This window comes from Dromaius novaehollandiae, chromosome 2, assembly GCF_036370855.1.
Source record: "Dromaius novaehollandiae isolate bDroNov1 chromosome 2, bDroNov1.hap1, whole genome shotgun sequence".
In the NCBI taxonomy this organism is placed as follows: Eukaryota; Metazoa; Chordata; class Aves; order Casuariiformes; family Dromaiidae; genus Dromaius; species Dromaius novaehollandiae.
This window is the reverse complement of record NC_088099.1, coordinates 41,689,445-41,709,940: the sequence shown is the minus strand read 5'-3', so window position 1 is coordinate 41,709,940 and position 20,496 is coordinate 41,689,445. Positions and strand designations below refer to the sequence as shown.

The 20,496-nt window shown below is 38.5% G+C and overlaps 1 protein-coding gene across 1 annotated transcript in view; it reads left to right on the top strand.

The window, feature by feature from the left end:
• The first annotated feature begins 8,451 nt into the window (after positions 1–8,451).
• HDAC9 (histone deacetylase 9) overlaps positions 8,452–20,496 on the top strand; it is a 306,119-nt gene continuing 294,074 nt past the window's right edge. The window contains exon 1 of the mRNA XM_064506335.1: positions 8,452–8,593. Within this exon, the coding sequence (XP_064362405.1) occupies positions 8,512–8,593 (82 nt within the window). The 5' untranslated portion in view covers positions 8,452–8,511. The remainder of the gene's footprint in view (positions 8,594–20,496) is intronic.

The window sequence follows — 20,496 nt, the reverse complement described above, 5'->3', positions numbered from 1 at the left end:
TCCAAAATTATTGGTGCCAACACTTCTATAAATGAGGGTTAGTATTGTTTGAGAGTTGCAAGAGCATCAGTTCAGAAAAACACCAAGGTTTTTTCCTCCTGTTTTTACACAGTTGTAAATAACTCAGGTAAAATAACAGATTCTGATCATTATTAATCATAACAGTGTTGCCCCATAGGTAGTTTATAAAAACACACTTCTGTGCAACTGAAGGGAAGTGATTATCCACATGAGAATTTCTGCACTGAACTGTTAAGGCTCTGTTTTTAAGTTAGTAGATTCAAGTCTGTATTTAAACCTGGACCAAGCTCTGAGTGATTGTCCAGTTTAAGCTAAGGTTGTTTTGGTTTAGTTCATGGCTGTGTTCACTTTACCAGCAGATATGCTAGTTGAAGGCCTTATTATCCTTGCCGGCTGTTTGTTACTTTCTTTCTGGTGCTCAATGTTTCCAGCACTCTGTCAGAATGAGGGATTGTGCAACTTCTCTACTCAAGCCAAAATCTTCTGGAACATCTTGATAGGTCACCTACCTCCTATTCCAGTGAAAAAGAGAGATCTAAAATGTCTTCTACTAGTAGAGTTTTGCAGGCAGTGGGGTCCAGCTGCTAGATTGCAATGGGAGCACTAATATCTTAAATCAGCAGGGCTAGGTCTGTAACAGGTAGTCCGCTTGTGGCATGGACTTGCAGCTGGTTTAAACTGACCAAAATAGGCTATTTGAAAATTTAAATAAACCTGTCAATTCTTGGCCCACTTTTGTAAATACATAAATAAACAGATTGAGTAATTATAAAAATAGCAAACTAGTGAGTGGAGATCAAAGGCCTAAGTCCTGCATTGAGAGGTGTTCAAGTGGTCTCCTTACTCATTTGGTGTACCACAAAAGATGGAGTATCTCTCTCTCGGAGAAAAAAGGTCCATTCATGCATGGCATGTTACAGGATTTGGTCTCTTTGGTAGGTTCTGAGTTCGCTGAAGAAGTTTCTTCTTTCAGTTTTTGGAATTGATCACAGACTTGCAGAGTCATTAAGGCTGAAAGGCATCTCTGGAGATTATCCAGTCCACCCGCCCTGCTCAGAGGAGAGTCAGCTAGAGCAGGTTGCTCAGGGCTCTGTCCAGTCAGGTTTTGATTATCTCCAGAATAAAGAGTCTGCAACCTCTCTGGGCAACCTGTTCCAGTCTTTTACTGCTCTCACAGCAAAAAAGTTTTTCCTTATGTTTAAACAGAAATTCATATATTTTGATTTGTGTCAATTGCCATTTGTGTCAATTCTTTACTCCCCCTCCAAAAGTTATTTATACACATTGATAAGATCCCCCCTGAGCACTCTGTTCTCCAAGCTAACTAACCCCAGCTCTCTCAGCCTCTTCTCATATGACACATGCTCCAATCCTTTAATCATCTTTGTGGTCCTTTGCTAAACTCGCTCTGGTATGTCCATGTCCCTCCTTTACCGAGGAGCCCAGAATTGGACACAACACTCCAGATGTTTCTCACCAGTGATCAGCAGAAGGGAAAGATCACCTCCCTCAACTTCCTGGCAATGCTCTGCCTGATACAGCTCAGGAGGCTGTTGGTCTTCTTTGCAACAAGGGCACATTGCTGGCTCATGGTCATCTTGTTGTCTACCAGGACCTCTTCTGCAGATCCGGTTCTGCAGAGCTGCTTTCCAGCCAGTTGAACCGCCAGCGTGTGCATGGGGTTATTCCTGCCCCGGTTGCAGGACTTTGCATTGCCCTTTGTTGGACTTCATGAAGCTCCTGTTGGCCCATTTCTCCAGCCTGTCGAGGTCCCTGTCAATGGCAGCACAACCGTCTGGTCTATCAGCAGCTCATTTTTGTAACCTCAGTTTTGTATCCTCAGCAAACTTGGTGAGAGTGCACTCTGTCCTGTTGCTCAGGTCATTCATGAAGAAGTTCTGGCCCCAGGATCAAACCCTGAGCCACACCACTAGTGACTGGCCTCCATCTGGATGTCATGCTGCTGCTCACAACCCTCTGATCTCAGCAGTTCAGCCAGTTTGCAGTCCACCTCACTGTCCCCTTACCTCACCTGTACTTCATCTCTGTGTAAACAAGGAAGTTATGGGAGGGAGAGCTGAATGCCTTAGTAAAGTTGCAATAAACAGCATGCACTGCTCTCCCCTTGTGTCCTGACCTAGTTGTTTCATCCCGGAAGGCTGTCAGGTTGGTCGAGCATGATTTCCCCTTTGTAAATGTGTGCTGACTACTCCCAGCCCCCTTCTTGTCTTGCATATGTCTGGAAATGGTTTCCAGAATGATTTATTCCATCATCTTTGCAGGGATGAAGGTGAAGTGTTGCAGCCTGTTCTTCCCAGATCCTCCTCCCTGCCCGTCTTAAGAGAGCAGTGCCATTTGCTTGCTTTGTTCCAGTCCTCAGGAACCTCCCCTGACCACCATGCTCTTTCAAAGACAATCAAGAGTGGCCTTGCAAGGACGCTGGCCAGTCGCCCTTAGCAGAGGTGGGTGCATCCATGAGGTCCCGTGGACTTGCATGTGTCCAATTTGTTTAAATGTTCCCTAAGCTGATTGTCCTGTACCGAGGGCAGTCTTCCTTCCTCCGGCCTTTTCCACTGGTCTCAGTGGCCTGGGGTTCCTGCGAGCAAGTTTTGCCAACACAGACAGAGATGGAGAAAGCCTTCAGTGCCTTGGTCTTTTCCACGTCCCTTGCCATCAGTTCCCTTGTGCTTTTCAGCAGTGGGCCCACATTTTCCGTAGTCTTCCCTTTGCTGCTGACCTGCCTGTAGAAGCTTTTCTTGTTGCCCTTCGTGTCCCTTGCTGGATTCAACTCCATGCGGGCTTTGTGTCAATTGGGAAATTATTTAAGAAGGTATAGATTTAATGAGATTTCTCTTTATATTTCTGAAGATTTTTAACAGTGTATTTTTATGTGATTTCTTCATGTGATAGTTCATTTCTGCAGAAGCATTTCCTAAAGTCTTTGTGAAAAAGAGGTTTTGAGTATTAACCACGCTTAGCTTGCTACCTCACTCTGGTTGCTGTCTGCGATTATTCTTGCTCCAGTTCATTTGCCTGCGCTGCAGAAGTGGGAAGAGCACTGCTAATCCTCGTCATGTTAATCACACTGCTTTTGGTTTTCAGCCCTTTGTTTCAATGCTGTGAGTACATTTCTGTCCACTGTTTCTCTTTACATTAACAAGTGGCATATTTGCAAATCCCAAAGTATCAAAATAAGGATAGACTGGCAAAAGCCCTTAGGGCTTCAACAAGTAATTAGGAAAATAACATTATTACTATTATAATTATTAAATAATAATAATAGAGAAAGAATATAATAATTAGTCTTCTGTGTTATTTTCTATACAGGGAAGTGTTACATGCGAGACTGTATGCACATACTTGCACATACCAACATGCATTATCCATAAAACTTCCTCTCCTTAATGATAACCATTAATAATCTCAGTGATAATTTGTATTAAAAGCATGTTCATATTTTTCTTGGAAAAACACAGGTGCTTCATGTGAATACGTTTCAAGAGAAGCAGTTCCCAGTAGCTGAGAGCAGGTCTACGCTCTGCCAGTGAAATTGAGGCCAAGTTGCAGAAAGGTTTAATGTGAAAAGAAGCAACTGGGGTCTGAGATGTGAGAGAATACTGCCAAAGAAGAGGTGGAAAAAGAAAGGGTCATTTTCTCAAAATAACAAACTCAGAAAGTTATCTCAGAAACAGTATTCTCTAAAAGCTTGAGCAAGACTTATGTCACTGGCATCACCAGCAAAATGGGAATTACAGCTTGTGTAGTTAAGTGTTTTTGTAGATGTAGAGAATGAGAGTACAGCAGAAAGATGATCTGCTTCTCAACAACACTGAATTCTCTACGGCAGCACTCTAAAGACCTAGGAGAAGCTGGAAGATGAGACTTAGAAGAAGAGCATTTGTATTTTAAATTAAATTATTCTTCCCCCAACAAATTTTAAATGCTTATTAATCCAGTACTCTTTTTACTTCTTTAATTAAAGGCTATTCATTGACTACTGGGAAGGAAGGTAATAGAGAATGTTATAACTGTGAAAGAATTAATACTGAATATAAATTGGAAGGGACACATATATGAGAGGAGATAAATGCTAATCTATAAATCAAGCACAAAATATTCCCTAAAATTCTGCTGAAGGTCTGAACAAAATTGTTCAGATAAGGCTTTATCGATCACCAAGGCAAAAAGGAATTTTGTCATTGCCTTCAATAGGGACAAGACCAGACCTTAAATATTTCAACATTTTTTCTAAAACTCATTCTAGTTTTTCACTTAAGCAGTTCATACAGCATTGCCATTCATTGTTTGCTTAGTGGGCACACTTTGAATACCTAGTCCTCTATAGAGTTAGAAGCATACTGTAATAAACTGTAAACATTTGCCTCAAGTTGGCTTGGGAGGATAGGATATTTTCCTTTCAATGCAGCTATCCAAGTAATAGGCAAAAAGTAAAGTACATGAACTTTTGTCTATGATGTACAACAGACTTTAATGTTCCTATATTCCCTGTTACAACAGTTGTTAATTAAGGAACATACGTAGTGTAAAAATGTGTATATGTGTAGCTGTATGTTCATACTTGCACATACATACAGAAGGTCCCTGGGTGGAGAAGCCTAAGATGGGGGAAACTTTTAATTTCTTGTAGGTGGGCAGTGCTTTGTACTGGAGGGACTGTGACAACTGAATTCATAGCACAAATCTGTTCACCAGTGAATACATTCAGATGGACAGAAGTGTGTCACGTGCTTTTTTATTTTCTTTGTGTGATCTGTAGCTGAGCCAGTGTGTATGACCTGAACTCTACCTGCAGTTGGAAGGCAATTCCTTTTAATCAGCTACTAGGTAAATAAGCAGGCCAATATGATTTTGCCTAAGCTCTGCTTGAAGGACAAAGAGACTTGTTATTTTAAAAGTGTTTGTTTTTGTCAAAATATTCTGCATTCTCCGAACAGTAGAAAACAGAGTCTTTGTGGTGTTATTCACTGTCAGATTAAAAAAAAAGGTTTATTTCCACTAGCTTAGCCTGTTGGTAAAAGTCAGCACTACCTAGCAGAAAATTGTGCCTATTTTGCGAGCCCTCATCCCTTATTCCTGGAAGTAAGTGTGTGAGAGTATCTTATGTTGCTCCACTCTGACTTCATAGTCCAATTAAGGAAATGTATGAGAGACAGTGAGGCTATTTTGCCAACCCAGAATAAAAGCCATGAGTCAGTCCTCAAAAATCGGTCAGCTCTGAAGCTGTTAACTAAATAATTATATATTATTTAAATATATTTAGGAGGGCCCTATGTGTTTGGTTTTTTTTTAGTGTGAAGATTATTTATATAGTGTTTTCAAGCTTTTATTTGAACCTTGCAAGATAAATATATATATGTATAAACCACATATAAACACTTCATTTTTCATGCATACATGTATACACACAGACACATATACCTGTGCATATGAAAAGCTAAATTCTTACCTACAGTTGTAGCTGCTGAATTCAGCTATTTGGAGAAAGTCTGAGGTAATATACAAGGGATTCGTGATAAGCGTGTATGACAAGTAAGTGGTGCATGATGGGAGTCACTTGCAAGTGTTCTTGGGTCAATAGGCAATAAGTAGATAAAATTATTTTGCTTAGAGATTTTTTGTGATGGGACATTCTGTGGAAATTATCTTCATCTCCACTGTGGATTCAGTCATGCAGATAATCATAATTTCAGTTTAAACAGTGATTTAAGTACAATTTTATGAACCTTCAGTCTTTGAGAATGATTTTGTTTACTTGGAGGTTTCCTGTGTTTGATTATTTGAAGCGCATATGGGGCATGATTCATCTTTACAAACTCACTAGTACAACTCTGAGCAGAATAAAAGGAAACACTTTCTCTGTCACAGTCTGCACTCATATCTTTTTATCTCACCTCAGACTATTAGGAACCATGCTGCCAAGTGAAGTAGTGGTGAGTTTCAGAAACAAAGAAATGCAGTGTTAGGAGGTAATTCTCTACTACTATCCTGTAGAAATCCAACAAGTTCCTAAATTCAATTTAAGTGAATATAAAGTTTTTGTTTTTCTCTGGTTTTTAATGTTTTCCCCACAATTATTTTGCAGCAGGTGTGAGCATCCTTGCTACCAGGCAACCACTTCCCTGTCTAAAATACAAATACATGATTCATTGTCTCTGTGGAGCACTAAGCATAAGGCTTTAATGGCATGACAGCTAATAATTAGTATAGTGTTATGGGTCATTTTTTTCTTTTAACTGGCTGGAGATGCTATTAAATGAACGGGGATCGCTTATTTAGCAAACTAAGTGTCAAACGTTAGCCTACTGTGCCCTAAGGCACAGCCTATCTGAAGAATGACATAGTAGACATTTGATTCAAATTACATTACATTTATCATACTCATGAAGTTTTCAATCTCTTGAAGATTTACAAATACATATCTTCTACATAGTCTGAACACAGTGTCAAATAAAATTGAATCTCAAATGAAATACGTATTCCTTTCTTTTTTCTCAATATACAGTGTATTTAAGATATCCTTTTCATTTTTATTCACACTGTAAATATTAGTCATTTTTACTATGTTAAAACCTTACCCCAAATCTCTCATTGCTTATAGTTGGTCCACAGATGTTTGTACAGTGCCTTTTCCCAGGAAGTTTGCACAATTTTTTTTCCCCATGCTTGGCTAATTTACCCTGTGCTATTTCTTTCTTACACCAATAACACACAGATGATCTGTTTTTGCAGTTTAGATGCTTTTTCTCGGCAGCAACAGGGTCTTCTCCCTTGGCTGGACTAAGAGTGTTTGGGCAGGCTTTCGTTCCATGCATTTGGCTGGCACTTCCACGATGTACCGTTTTTTTGCAGTGCTTAGGCAGTCCAGCTGCAATGCTCATGTGTAGTAGGTAATAATAAATAGAGTAATTTATCTCGTTTGGATGTGCTGCCGGCAGCCCTTGGGATGGGTAGAGGTAGGGCACATCTGACCTGTTCTGTGTTGTGGCTGTGGCTGTGCTTTCAGTGGTCATTTGAGACACTGTAACAGAACCCCCAAAATAGGACTTGTGAGGAAAATAAGAACTGTGTTTATTTTTGGCTAAATCCAAAACCAACAAACTCCACCTCTATTTCAGCAACAGTCTTTTAACAAACATAAGGTGGCCTTGGCTAAAGGCCTTTAAATCTATGCTTTACTAATCTGAATGGCAGATAGGCTGCTGTCTCAAAAATTACACTCTCCAAAATGGTGTTAGAAAATGTCCCGCTGCTGTGTGATACACATCTCCCTTATTATGCTGTTGTGATAGAGCACCCCACAAAACAAAGTATCCTGTCCCCAGCAGTAGCTGTAAACAGCTATCTGAGGAAGATCAGGGTGAACATGCTCTTGAGTAATCTCATAACCTCCAGCTGTTTTCAGCTCAGGGGACTTCTTGAACCAGGAGTGGTTTCTGTGAATTTAGTAAAGTTTAATGGATTTCTCTTCTAATCTCCTAAACTCATGTAAAGTTTTGGCGCCCATAATATCCTTTTTCAAGGAGTTCATGGCTCTACTACCTAATCTGTGAGAAAGCACATAGTTTGCATGTGCTGCAGCTAGTTTCTGTGAATTTCTTTTGATGCCATTTATCTCTTGTACTTAAAGAAATTAGAAAATCGGCCCTGGTCCACCATCTTTATGCTACTCATGAGTTTGCAGATATGTCATATCCTTCCTGGATAATTTTTTTTTAATGCAGACTGAAGACTTCTGGCCTACTAACCAGTTCCTCATCCAGAAGTCATTTTATACCTTAAATGATCCTTTTGCTGCCCTTCTCTGAACCTTTCCCAATTTTACTATATCCTTTCTGAGATGAGGGGACCAGAACTGCACTAGATGTCAAAATAGAGGTAAGCTGTGGTGTGATGATTTTGTCAGGTTTGTTCCTTTTCCTTTCCTGATAACATTTTTGAATATTTGATATTCTTTTTATGACTTCTCCTGTGCACTGAGCAGATTTTTTTTTGTGTGGAACTATTACAGCTCCAAGATTTCACTCCTGAGTGGCTGGGGTTAGCTTGGAAAATGTTGTTTTATGTGTGAAATTAGGTTTGCTTTTCTTATGCACATCACTTTACCTTTACATGCCTTGAATTCATTTACCATTTTATTGCCCAGTCATTCAGCATCAGAAATCTCTTGGGCTATCCTGCATAGTTAGCTCTTGTCCTTACTAGCATCAGCAGGCTTTACCACTTCACTGCTTACTGCTTTCACTGTTTCTAGGTGAGGTATACACTGTGGATGCAAATAATTCATTTAGCTTCCCTGGAATGACCTTGTCTTCTCTGGATGCTGTTTTTATATCCTGAGCATTAACTGGGCTGCAGACTCTCTGTCAGACCTTTTCCTTATGTGTTTGAAGATAGAAGTATTAGTCATTTTGCTAGCTGCTGCTTATACTCGCTCTCTTTTCTGTTCCTGTATTGAATCTGCCAGAGGTTATGATCCTTTCTATGATTTTCATTTGGGCACAACTTCAGCTTTTTGAAGGATGCCTTCTTGTTCTCAAGCCTTTCTTACTAGGTAAGATTCATTAGTACTGTGTTTTCATTACGATGTTTTTCCAGATAATTTCTATGCAGCCTCTGAGGATTTAGCACTATTTAGTGTTCTGTTTCTGCTTCAGTTGTTCTCATCCTTTAACTGAAATACAATGTTGAAAGTAAACAAAGAGAGAGAAAAAAAAAAAGAAATCTGCTGGGTTAGTTTTGGCAGTAGTTTCACTGGATCAGGCCCAGTTGGGACCTGACTGCTCAGGTCAGACAATTACTGTCTGTAGTTGCATGTACATTTGTGGAGTTGTGGCATATCAGAGCTTATGCTTCTGTGTTTGCAAAAGCCACAGCTTTTTGTATTTAAGAGTTCATAAGAGATCCTTACATGGTGTTCTTCAACAAGGAATTTCTCTGCAATGAAACAGTTCGTATGTTTAAGTTCCAGTGGGATGTTTTTATGAGAGGTAAACTCTTAGACAGCTCTAATGAAAGACAGATTTTTGTAACAATAGTCAAAACAGTGCAATGCCAGCTCCTACCTGACGCTTGCAGCCATGCTGCTTGTTACGCAAGACTGAGAAAATATAAAATGCTTACAAGAAAAGCTAGAGATAGGATATTGGATTCGTAGTGTCCAGTACTGTGGGGAAAAACACAAAATGCAACAGATTACAGATACTGTTTTATTTTAATTCAGTAAACAATTTACATGCTTATTTGTGGAAAAGGTGAGAGCAGAAAATAGGCAGGTCAAAAGACTAAAATATCTTCATTGACTAACAGTAATTGAAAGAATGCCATAGACAGTGAAATGGATGGGTCAAATGGTGGGTAATCTGTTTGATTTTCCCAAGAGAGGTTGCATCGGTTGCTTGGTTTTAGGGGTCCTGCTATATTACAGATGGTTGAGGAATACTAAAAGCTTTCTGTGAAATTAGGGAAGGTATTGTGAAAACATGAAGATCTATAGTTTGACAGGTGCTATAGTCCTTTGTCTCCTTTTCTCAACTTCAAGGGTCCACCTGTGACCGAACACTTGCTGTCGAGGTTGGTGACTGGCAAGAGGTGACTTCCTTGGATACCACGACCCGCAGCACGCGCACCTACAAATCTGACTGTCCAGCCATATAGCCAGCCTCTCATTCAAGGGTGCAGGGCTTTTCAGCTGAGTAGATGCCACTGTTTCCAGTGATACGGCCACTAGTTACACAGTTGTTCTGGCCATTTATAATTGAGCTTTGTGGACTCCTTGCCAAGGCCAGCCAGGAACTCATTGCTTGGTAACACTATTACCCCGACAAAGCAAACATTGGACCATGGGTGCTTAAGGGACATGACACCTTCATGTAATTTCTCCATTAAAGTACAATCAGACAGTATTGTTATTATGGCTAAGAAAAAAAACTAAACAAAATAGCTTATTTTTTATAAAACACTATTGTTTCATTTACACAATATAAATACAATTTATATGAGATAGAAAAGGAAATAAAAAGCTGCTAAGTCAGAAGGCTAATACATACTCATTAGGTTAATTTTAGATTGCATGAATAACTGATTATAACCGGGATATAAACACTGAAATCATAAGTTCAGTGCTAATTTCCTGCCAAGAAATAAATACCATTTTCCAATATACTGCTGTACAAGTTGATGTTTCTTTATGACTTGTGGCAATACTGAAAAAATTATGAATTATCATTTTTAGAAAATAATATATATTTGGGAAAAGACTTCTTTCACATAAAAAAAAGGATCATTGAGCCTCATGTTTGTGTTATACTTTCTTATGATAAGAAAGGGATTATACCTGACACGAGCAGCTGTTTCTACCCAGATGCATGCTTTCCCCATTGAGTCCTTTGAAGGATTGTAACATTGCATAGCATGTTAAAACCAGGCTCATACATGTTTTCCAATTAGTTGTGGTAATAAGTTAGCAAGCCACTGCACTGAATTTAGTATGATGAAATTGGCCTTTAGTAGTTTGATAAGCTTTTGAAACAGTAATAGACAATGCACTTTTTTTTAATAACTGAACAATTTATGTTGGCAGATTTTTATTGAAGCAGTAATTCTGCTAACAATTGCACTGTCAGTTCTTATCTCGAGGTGAGAAAACAAAAACATTTGTATTGAACACATATTTTATTTCTAAGCAGTGTAGGGATTTTAATTTGTAGCCTTTCAATGGAAGTAAACAAGCTTTTTTCCTCTCAGTTTAATGATTTTTTCCCCTCTTAATTAAACCATTTTTCCCTGTGAGATCAATTTTACTCTATTTTGGGGGCTTATCGGTTGTAGGTGACAGTTGGCAATTTCCTCTGGCTTGCACAGACACCAAGTAAATGCTATATCTTTCAAGTCAGATTGCAGGTGGCAGGGGGGATACTTTGAAGAATTTAGATCCTCGTCTTGGGAAAGCCATGATATGCGAAGCTGGATTCTTCATGAACTTTTCTGTATCTCACTTCCAAGTTTCCCAAGCAGCAGTATGCAGAAATAATGGTGTGAACTTCAGGACTGACCAGAAGTATAGGCAGAAGTGATGAAAGTCATGGGACTTTTTTTAGTCTTACTCTGGTGCTGGTTGGAATAGAAATATAGCAGCTGAAGCTTTTGTTCTGCAGGTTCCTTTTCTGTAACAATGAACACTGCGAGCACAGATGGCTTCCTAACCAGGGCACCAGCCGCTGAATAGTTTGAGTGAGAGCCCAAATCTTGCTGTAGTTGGGGACCAGGATTATTAGGGAATATGTAGTATGTTTTATATATAGACATATAAATGTATGTATATGTATGAAATATATACTCTGATAAGTAGGGTTTTGATTTTTCAAGGACCTACTTAGTCTGTATGGTCTTTGTGCAGGTTTTCAGGCACTTGCCTCTGTTCAATATTGTAATGGTTATCCTTCTGCACTAAAGTAAATTATAGTAAAGAAAAGGCCTACGAATCTTTTCACTATACCTTATGCTGTGAGGTAAACATATATGTTTCACATGGCTATATGTTCTACATGCTCTTTTGGACAGGATGCAGGGGTAGAATCCAGCTACTTTGGCCAATGACAGAAACTCCTGTTGGCTCCAGGAAAAAAAATCAGCTATGTATTTTACATTATTATAAAGTGTGATCTACATTTGCCGCTTTCAAAGTCCCTCTAGGAAGTCAGACACTCAGAGCTTCATACACGTAATGTTCAGTATCTTGTCAGAAAATCAGTAATAAATACATTTGAAAGGTTTTGACACAGTGTAAACCAAACAAAACAAGCTTTTAAAAAAGAGATGTTAAAGCATATACTGCACATCCTATATGGATGCCATAATTACTCCATTGATCTGATATGTTTTCAAAACCAATTTCATGCCTCATGCCACAATATATCTTTGCCCCTTGTTTCCCAGCCTAAACAGAAATAAATCAAATTTTATTCCAAATAGCTATAGACAAGCTAACTTGCATAAAAATGGATACTATTAATGAAAGGAATTTGGAATAACATACTAGTCGTCTTTCATTCATGGCATCATTGTTATAAATGACTATAATCATTTTAATCTGGTATGTTAACCATACTAAGTGCTATGAAAATTGGTAGGTAGTTACTGAACTGTGTGGAAAGTTTCCACTTGAAGTAGAAATACAACAGAAAAGAATGGGAAGAGAAATACAATAAATGGCAAAGTCGTAGGGACTAGGAAGTGTCTTGTTAGCTTCACAGTTTTGGCTTTGTTATCTTTCACATTCTAATGTCAGTTTTTTCCACACTTTTGTGCTCTGGTGTAATTTAGAAATAGCTTGTGATCTCATAGAACATGTCAGGTGATACACTGAAGTAAATAGGGAGGGTCAGTTAAAGCTCATCTTTAATATGCAATGTCATTATTTTTCTGTGAGTCAAATGAGGCCCACAAACCTGAAGGGCTTGGTATAATTTGAAGCAGCCATGAGTTTAGATTTCAAACTGAACTATAAACACTAAAGAGCATATAAGTCTTTATAAAAAACATTCTCCAAGTGCTATATGTGAATGGGTATCACTAGTTATTCTACTTTGCTTTTCCAGAGTAGCTAGTCTAAATCCATCTCTGTTTCACAATCTTTTTCATTTAACTGTTGTCTTTTAATAAACTGTTCAGCAATCAAAGTCTATAAGCTGCTGAGAAGCTTTGAATCTATTTTCCTGTACCTCTGTACCTCTTGGAAGGCACTCAGCATTTCTCAAGGTTAGGCTCAGTGTTAAAATCATCACAGCTGAGATTTGTTTCTAATTTTAGATGTGACACCATCTTTTGTGATATGATGTGACTATGTTTGTGAGGAAGGGGTTAGGACAACAACAGTCATATCTTTAGCCATGTATTCAATATAAGAGCAACAAAGATGATAAAATCTTGAGGAGGTGAATTTTGCTGGACTAGTAGGTTCTCACTCTCACATAAATAAGGCAAGTGGTCCAAATAAACTTCTGCAGCTAAAGTGCTAAGATTTGCCTAAAATAAGGACAGACTGGAGAATTGATAAAGTATTTATCAATATTTACCATATATGGAAAGTGAGGAGGGAGCAAAGAGACTGCTGGCTTGATGCAAGGTTTACTGCTGATGCTCTTCTCAACAGCTTTAGCAGTGTATTTGTAGAGCTCATAGAGGAGATGTCAGAGCTGCAGGCAACAATATGCTGTAGGTGTGACCTAACCTAGTTCATTGCATACCTCTAACATTAGCTCGCAATGTTTATTTTAAGCTCTTCTTTTAATATAACCTAGTAATTTCTTTGCTATTTTTTGCTTAATTGGTACAAGGCACCTGTAAACACCAGGGTTGAATGGCTTGGTAGAATGATAGACCTCACAGACATTTGTTATTGCTACTTCTAGAAGGTTTGGTTTATCATAAAAACAGACTGAGTCACTGAGATGAACTGTTTTTAAAATTTCCCTGCTACTGGTACATCTTTTATTCAAGTAGCCCAGCTTTTTACTGTTTGGCATAATGCTTGATGATATTTATCAATATTCAGCTAATAAAGGAGTACTGGTGCCAGTCTTGCAGAAGCTTAGATGCTTAGATGACTGATTTTATGGCCATCCGTTCAGTCCTATGTGTGTGTAAGCCCAAGCAAGCCTGTAAGTAATGTCTCTTATTATTTATATGGCACCATCCATATGTATTGTTTTTAAACTAAGGAATGAGGAAAGCCTCCAACATACATTTGAAATAAAAATACGGGGATTTGGTGGGTTCTTAATGCACTAGTAAATAAGGTTGTCAAATCAGGAAGTTTATGACTGAAATGTATGTGGTCTGCAGAGCTTGATGCAGACTGAGGGGAAAGAGAGGAACCATGAAAAGGTGGTAGCAGATTTGCAGACACTATCCTGGTGTTAGCCAAAAGATTTGCTGAATTGACTAAATGAACAGTGCTAAAATAAGCCATGTTCTTTTGCTTGTCTTGAGTGTGTTTTAAGCTAGGCATAGGAAAGCTGAAGAAATGCTGGAAAGTTGGACGTCTGTACTTTTTAAAAATAGGTCCTAAACATATTCACAGACCTTCACTATATGCTTTGCAAGCTCATCCTGTTTGGTGAAGTTGATCGTTGCTTTTAAGTCTTTGTATCTTGGTCAGTGTCAGGCTGATACACAACATGGTTTTTCCCAAACTGCAGTTTTTCTTTGTTTGTTTTTCTAGCAGGCTTCCAAGTTCCATAGTAACTATCCCTCTTCTGCAGCCACCTCCCCACTCCTCCTCCATTTCTATTCAGCATGCAACTGCCTTTATGTTGTACTGTGGGAAAACAGTGTTTTCTCCCATGGAATAAAAAGCCTACCTTTGTTTCACGTTGGCCAAAAACAGGGCTTCCTACCTCTCTGTTTTCTGTATGACAAAGGATAAAGCCGGCTCTGAAAAGATGGTTACAAGTGATGAATATTAAGTATACAGGCCTTACAGTATGTTGTCAGTGTTCTTTTATCAGCTTTAAAATGCTGAGTCTTTATGATCATAGCAAAATGATGGGTTTTGGTGCTTTCTATTGTCTGCCTGTTGGTATTACACCGATTTAGAAAAGAAAAGTGTTCAAGGGTTGCCTCTGTTATTTGAGCAGGTGAAAAAACAGGAAAGGTCTCTCCCCTTTCTTTGGCACGTAAAGGACTGGACATTTTCAGGAAGGAAGATACAAAATTTTAGCAGCAAGGAAACTTAAAACATGGCATTAAATGAATTATGAATGCTATGACCACCATTATCCTCTCCAAAAAATGGAATGGTAGACATGGCAAAATTGGCTATGATTAAAGTTTTCTTTGAATTTGGGAACTGAAAGGAAGAATTTCAGCAGTTGAGAGAAACAATTCTGAAGCATTTCTGTAGACTGAGGAAAGATGAAAGTGTGCAAGTACAGTAGGAAAACAAGTGGTAAGGAACACATTTTGAATTGTATTTGATGAAGAATGTTCAGGCTGTGAACAAGAAGAATAAAGAAATTGCAGGGTAAGATGTGGATCAAAGAGTAAGAAAAGAAGTTGTGAAATAAAATGATAAATATATACAGAAAAGATTAAAACAGAGAATTAGTGATCAGAAACTTCTGGGACAAGAGATTGTGAAGAACTTTGTATAAAAATTACAGGCACAAATATGTGAGAGAGAAAACAGTAAAAGAGAGAGACATTTATTTATGCAAGAAAAGAATGGGAGACCCAAAAAATGTTTGATGTCAACTGTTCTTTGAGGAGTACTTTGCATTTGCTTTTTGAGTTCAACATGCAGAGATTATGGCAGTTAAAACTCTGTGAAATGAGGTCTGAATTAATGGGTTTGGAATAAATATGATTTCTAATGATTGTGGGGTGCTTTCTTAGCCTGTAGTAGGTCAGTGAAAGAGCTCATCCTGCAGAAGTGTGCAGGCAGTGGCTCTGTGGACTGTCTCAGAAACTCTGGAAGAACAGGAAAGTAGCACTGAGGTGGTAGCAATTGCAATGAAAGTACAATTAGAGTACAAAGCCCCAACCCCTTCATTTGTCCGATGTGTGAGGGGAACACTTTATGTTCATTATCACAGCAAAGAGGCCTCTTTCAACTAATTTTTTCTGCCTGGATGGAAATATCTTTTATGTTTGCATAATCGCCATACATATTCAGAGGTAGAAGAAAAGAACAATAGTGCCTGGTAATGTCAGTGGTTTTCTGAGCATATCAGCTCAATTCTTTATACTAGCCTAAGAATGAGAGTTTTAAGTTAGTGGTGGGAAGGAGAATAGCCCTGTATTGGACACTTCTTCACAAATAAGAGAGCCCTTTTTTTTTCTTCTTTTTTTCCTGAGATTTTAAGAAGTGAACCATGAAGTCAGTCAACATTTCAGTAGTAAATGAAAGATGGAGTTAAAGGAGGAGAACAGGAAAGACAGTCATGCATCTGCAATAACTGAAGAGATAATAATAGCAAGAAAGGAAGGTGTTGGAAAAATAGTCATCAGTTACTAATTTTCTTTTGGAAAACACCATCCTGTTTGGTGGGTGTAGTAAAATCAGAAGGAGAGGTTTACATTTAAAAACATGGATCCCACAACTATACACAGACTGTTTTTCTAGTCAGTTTAAAAAGAAAAGTCCTATGGAAATATTTATCCCTATTTGGGATTGAGGTTTCCAGAATCATGGGAAGGTTATAAAGAGGGCTGGCTAGATTAATGTTTAGTAGAGAAGAGGCAGTTCATCACAATCAATCACTGTTGAAATATCCTTGTGCCAAAAATAGAAGGAAAACTAACTGACCATGCCAGGTCCATGCTGGAGATGAAGTAAATGGAACAGGTGTATATGACCACAGCTTCAAACGAATAGACAGAAAAGTCCTTCAACTGATCTCATCAATCCTTCAATGGGCAGCAGATTCTAAGACCGGAGCCTGCATGCTTTTAAGGAAAAAAAAAATGGAAAAAAAAAGAATCATTTTGAGCAGAAGTAGAAAAGAATGACTTTAACATCAGGCATTTAATATTTGAGATTCATCACTTGCCACAACATCTGTTGCTGAACTATGTTGTTCCTCTTTGTGAATGGAAATGTTGCTAAGCTGTAAACCTGGGAACCTAGAGGGAGGTATAACAAACCTTTTCCTTTGGCCACGATTTTTCGCAAGTTAAAATGTTCTCCTTACAGAACTACTTAAAATGTTTTGAAGATCAGGGTAGGTTAAAAGAACACAAGTAAAAACAAAAAGCTTTTGAAAAATGAAAGAAAACATAGGCTCTTTGTGCTTGTTTCTACTTTATAAAAAAGCCAGCAACTCTTGTGGTTTTGGGAAATCACATGCAATTTTATTTTGGTTATAGCTGTGTGAAACAACACAGGTTTTTAAAAAGCATTGACAGTCATAGGAAACAGAGCCTTGCCAATTCCTTGTGACAAAATGCAGCTTACCAGTTCCTAACTGATACTGTGCTATAGAAGTATTTTGGCAAAAATACTTTAGCCTAAAGAATTTATGTGTTCTCCACTTCCACAGTGTTGAGCACCTTAAAGCACTTGTCCTCTAAATACTAATGTGAAATATACTGCTGTTCTGATTCCTATTTTACAGACTGAGATCTGGAACACAGAAAATATATGTAGTCTCTGATCACTGTGAAATCTGTGATCAGAGGCTTCAGCTCAAGAGAACATCCTTTTTTTTATATGTTGAATTTTTAACATTGGTTAACCATCCCCCATATAAAGGCACTTTTCAGAAATATGTGATAAATACATATGGATGTAAAAAGCATCAGATGATCTTTGAAATGTTGCCACCAGAAAAAAAATAGAAGCCTATAAGCAAAAAAATCAAATACACAAGAAAATCCACTATTGAATATATGTATTGAATGGGTATTTTCTTTCTGTATGTGAATGAAATGCAAGTTCCCTTCCTGGCACTGCCAAACTAAGATGGCTGCAGGCCTCACTTTCTGCCAGTGAAGCATTACATTGCTTCAGGTAAAGGGACTAATGTTACCTTGTCAAATATGGAAACGGATCATCCATGCTAGTCAGAAATAGATTATTGGCTCTGCATGATCATGAATGGCATGAGACGGGTTCAGCCTGGTTTGTTCCATTCTGTGTGAAATCACGTAATGACAGTGAGCTTTTGAAGAGTACGAGGATCCAAGCCTCTTTTGAGTCAGACTGAATATAGTCATATCTTGTATCCAAAATTAAGATTTGAGAATGGTGGTGTTAAATGTCAAGATGGGCAATACTAGTCCACTTCAAGTCCGTGTGTTGAGCAGAATAGCATATAATAAGCCTTACTGTTTAGCCTTTTTCTCTTGCTCAGAAGACAAAAATAAATGTAAAGCTTAGCAAACAAAGTGGCCAAATTGTATAGATTGTTTATCAGCCTTTGCTCTGACGTCAGAGCAGCCTGGAACGCCCCTGTGTCCTCTCACGGCACAAGTGGCACGCTCTGATTGCTGCCTCCGCCAGGACAGGAAAATTACAGACTGAGAGAGTTTTGTATGTGCACACTGGAAGATGTGGAGGAGACTGTGTGTTAGCTAGACTGGGGAGTTAAGTCTAAGTCTTAAGTCAGTCTAAAATAAATTTAGTCTGAAATTTTACAAGAAGTAAAGACATAAGCAGGAGTCTTGTGGAAGTTATTTAACCCAATATTGCATTTTCTGCGTGACTGGAAAATGCAGAGTTTGTACTGCACTAGAAACTAATTGAAGAATAATGTTCTCATTTTCAAATGAGACCTAAATTATTTATTAAAATAATGTAATTTAGATCTGTACCATCAGAACTACAAATTGTTAGAAATGTGGAGGTGTTCAAATGCTTTGTTTATGGAGTTCCATGACTTTTTCTTTCCTTGGCGTTCAAAATAGGCCTACTGTTAACTTTGCGCGTATCTTTAAATGATGCTGGTTAGTTTGGGTAGTCAGTTATGTTGGTGCTGTATATTGGCTTGGCAGTATAGACTTTCTGTGAGGTATCGAGCTCTTCAAGATGAAAATCCTCCTGAAACCCTGTAAGACCACTTGTGCATAGAGTTCTGGGATAGGATAGCACTGTCTGAAGGGCTTTGAAGTCCTGTCACTGCGGTTATGCCTTCAAGAGACAGAGAAACTGGTGAGGACAAAATGGCCTTGCTTTCCTCACTTGTGCTTTTGGAGCTGCATTGGAGAACTGATCTGGTTTCCTTTAGAATGAATGAATAAATACACGTAAAACCTTGCCATGCTGGGCAGGGAGAGGAGAGCAATGGAGAGTGTAGGGAACTCCTTCAGGTGGTATTGCCCTGTCCCATCAAGGCAGATATCATTCTTCTGCTGATCAGCAGTGCAGCGGCACTGAGACTGCAGCAGCTGGTTTATTTTAAATTTTCCAAAAATGTGCTGGGCAAAAATGGCTGCTGTCTGATTCATGCCATTCCTAGAAACACAGTATTTCACAATGACACTTGAGAAGAATGACTGAAGGAGGTACCAAGGTCATTTAGTCCTGCCCTGCGCAGTTGCAGATGACTGCATAGAGGATGTGTAGTTATTAAGGGTCTACTGACCACTTCTGTACTTCCCTTCTCCCCTCCCTCCAAGACAGTACACAGAAAACCCCCAAGCGTCCTGTAATAAGCTTATGATCCTTGACACAGGAGACCAAGTACCATAAAACTGCTGAATGCCACAAAAAGAGTGCGGGAAATGAAAGCAGTTACCAAGATTGTTGGCTGCTGGTGTCTTCAATGCTAAATAATTTGTTTGACAAAAATCTAGATGAAAGCCACAGTATTGTAAAAGACTGACAAAATATTTCTTTTGGCAACCATCCTAAGTATAATTCTAGCCAGAAATTCTTTTTGGTAGGTAAGTCTTGGAGGTTTCCTTTTGCAAATATAGCCAGTTGCTGAGCTTCCCAACTCATCCATTTTCTGATGGGTCCTAGAATAGCATCCAGCCTCTCTGGATTGCTAGAGGCTTTCTGCTGTGTCTGAGAGGACACGAAGTAAACAAAAGTGAACATAATGATTTAGGCCCCAAGTCGATAAAATACTCAACCATCACATGTTTTAAGCAAGCAACTTGCTTATGTACCTTTCAGCTTAATTTTTTATGTGGTTTGTCAACATATGTTCACTTTAGTATTTCAACTACCATTTGTGACACCAATAGCTGAAAATGCATTCTTTGTCTGTTTACATTGTTTATATACCCCCCCATAGGGCCTCTGGGAGAGACACATTTTTGTACACCTGTAAATACTGACCTAAAGAGAAAAATGTGGTAAGATAGCTTAAAGTAGCATTTTCTCTGAAGTTGGTTAGATAAAACCGGTTCTGCTGGTTTACTTCAAAGAAATTGTTCTTTAAATGTAAGATTTGTCATATTTGTGGTCTGAGAATAGAGAAGGACATTTGTTGAGAATGGTAAGCTAATTAATATTGTAAAGCATAAAGGTGCTATTTTTAGAAGCATTTATACTAGCAGTTAAATGAAAAAAGAAAGTGTGACCAAACTTAAGCTCATTTCATCACACCAGTAATTTACTTATGTGGGGCTTTTTTGGCTGTATTATTATTACAGTACAACTATTTTTGGTTAAGGTGATGTCCAATTTTGTTGCACCCCTCTGTGAGAGTACACAAAACCAGGCTCATAGCTTAGTTACTTTTCTTTATCTTCTGAGACATCAAAAACTTCCTTACTCATAGTGAGCAAACCACTTACAAAGCATGTATGCACTTTTTAGTTGTCTGAGCTGCCTCCATTTTTTTTTTCTGGAATTCCAGCAGATATGAGGAGCGGAGTTAGTACTGTTAAGGCTAAGGGTACACTAGGCAAGCTAGGCGCAATTTTTTTCCCTGGACATCGCCCATATGTGATACCTGCTGCCTTGAACAGTCTAGCTTTTGTCACAGGTTACATTTAGCCAAAAAT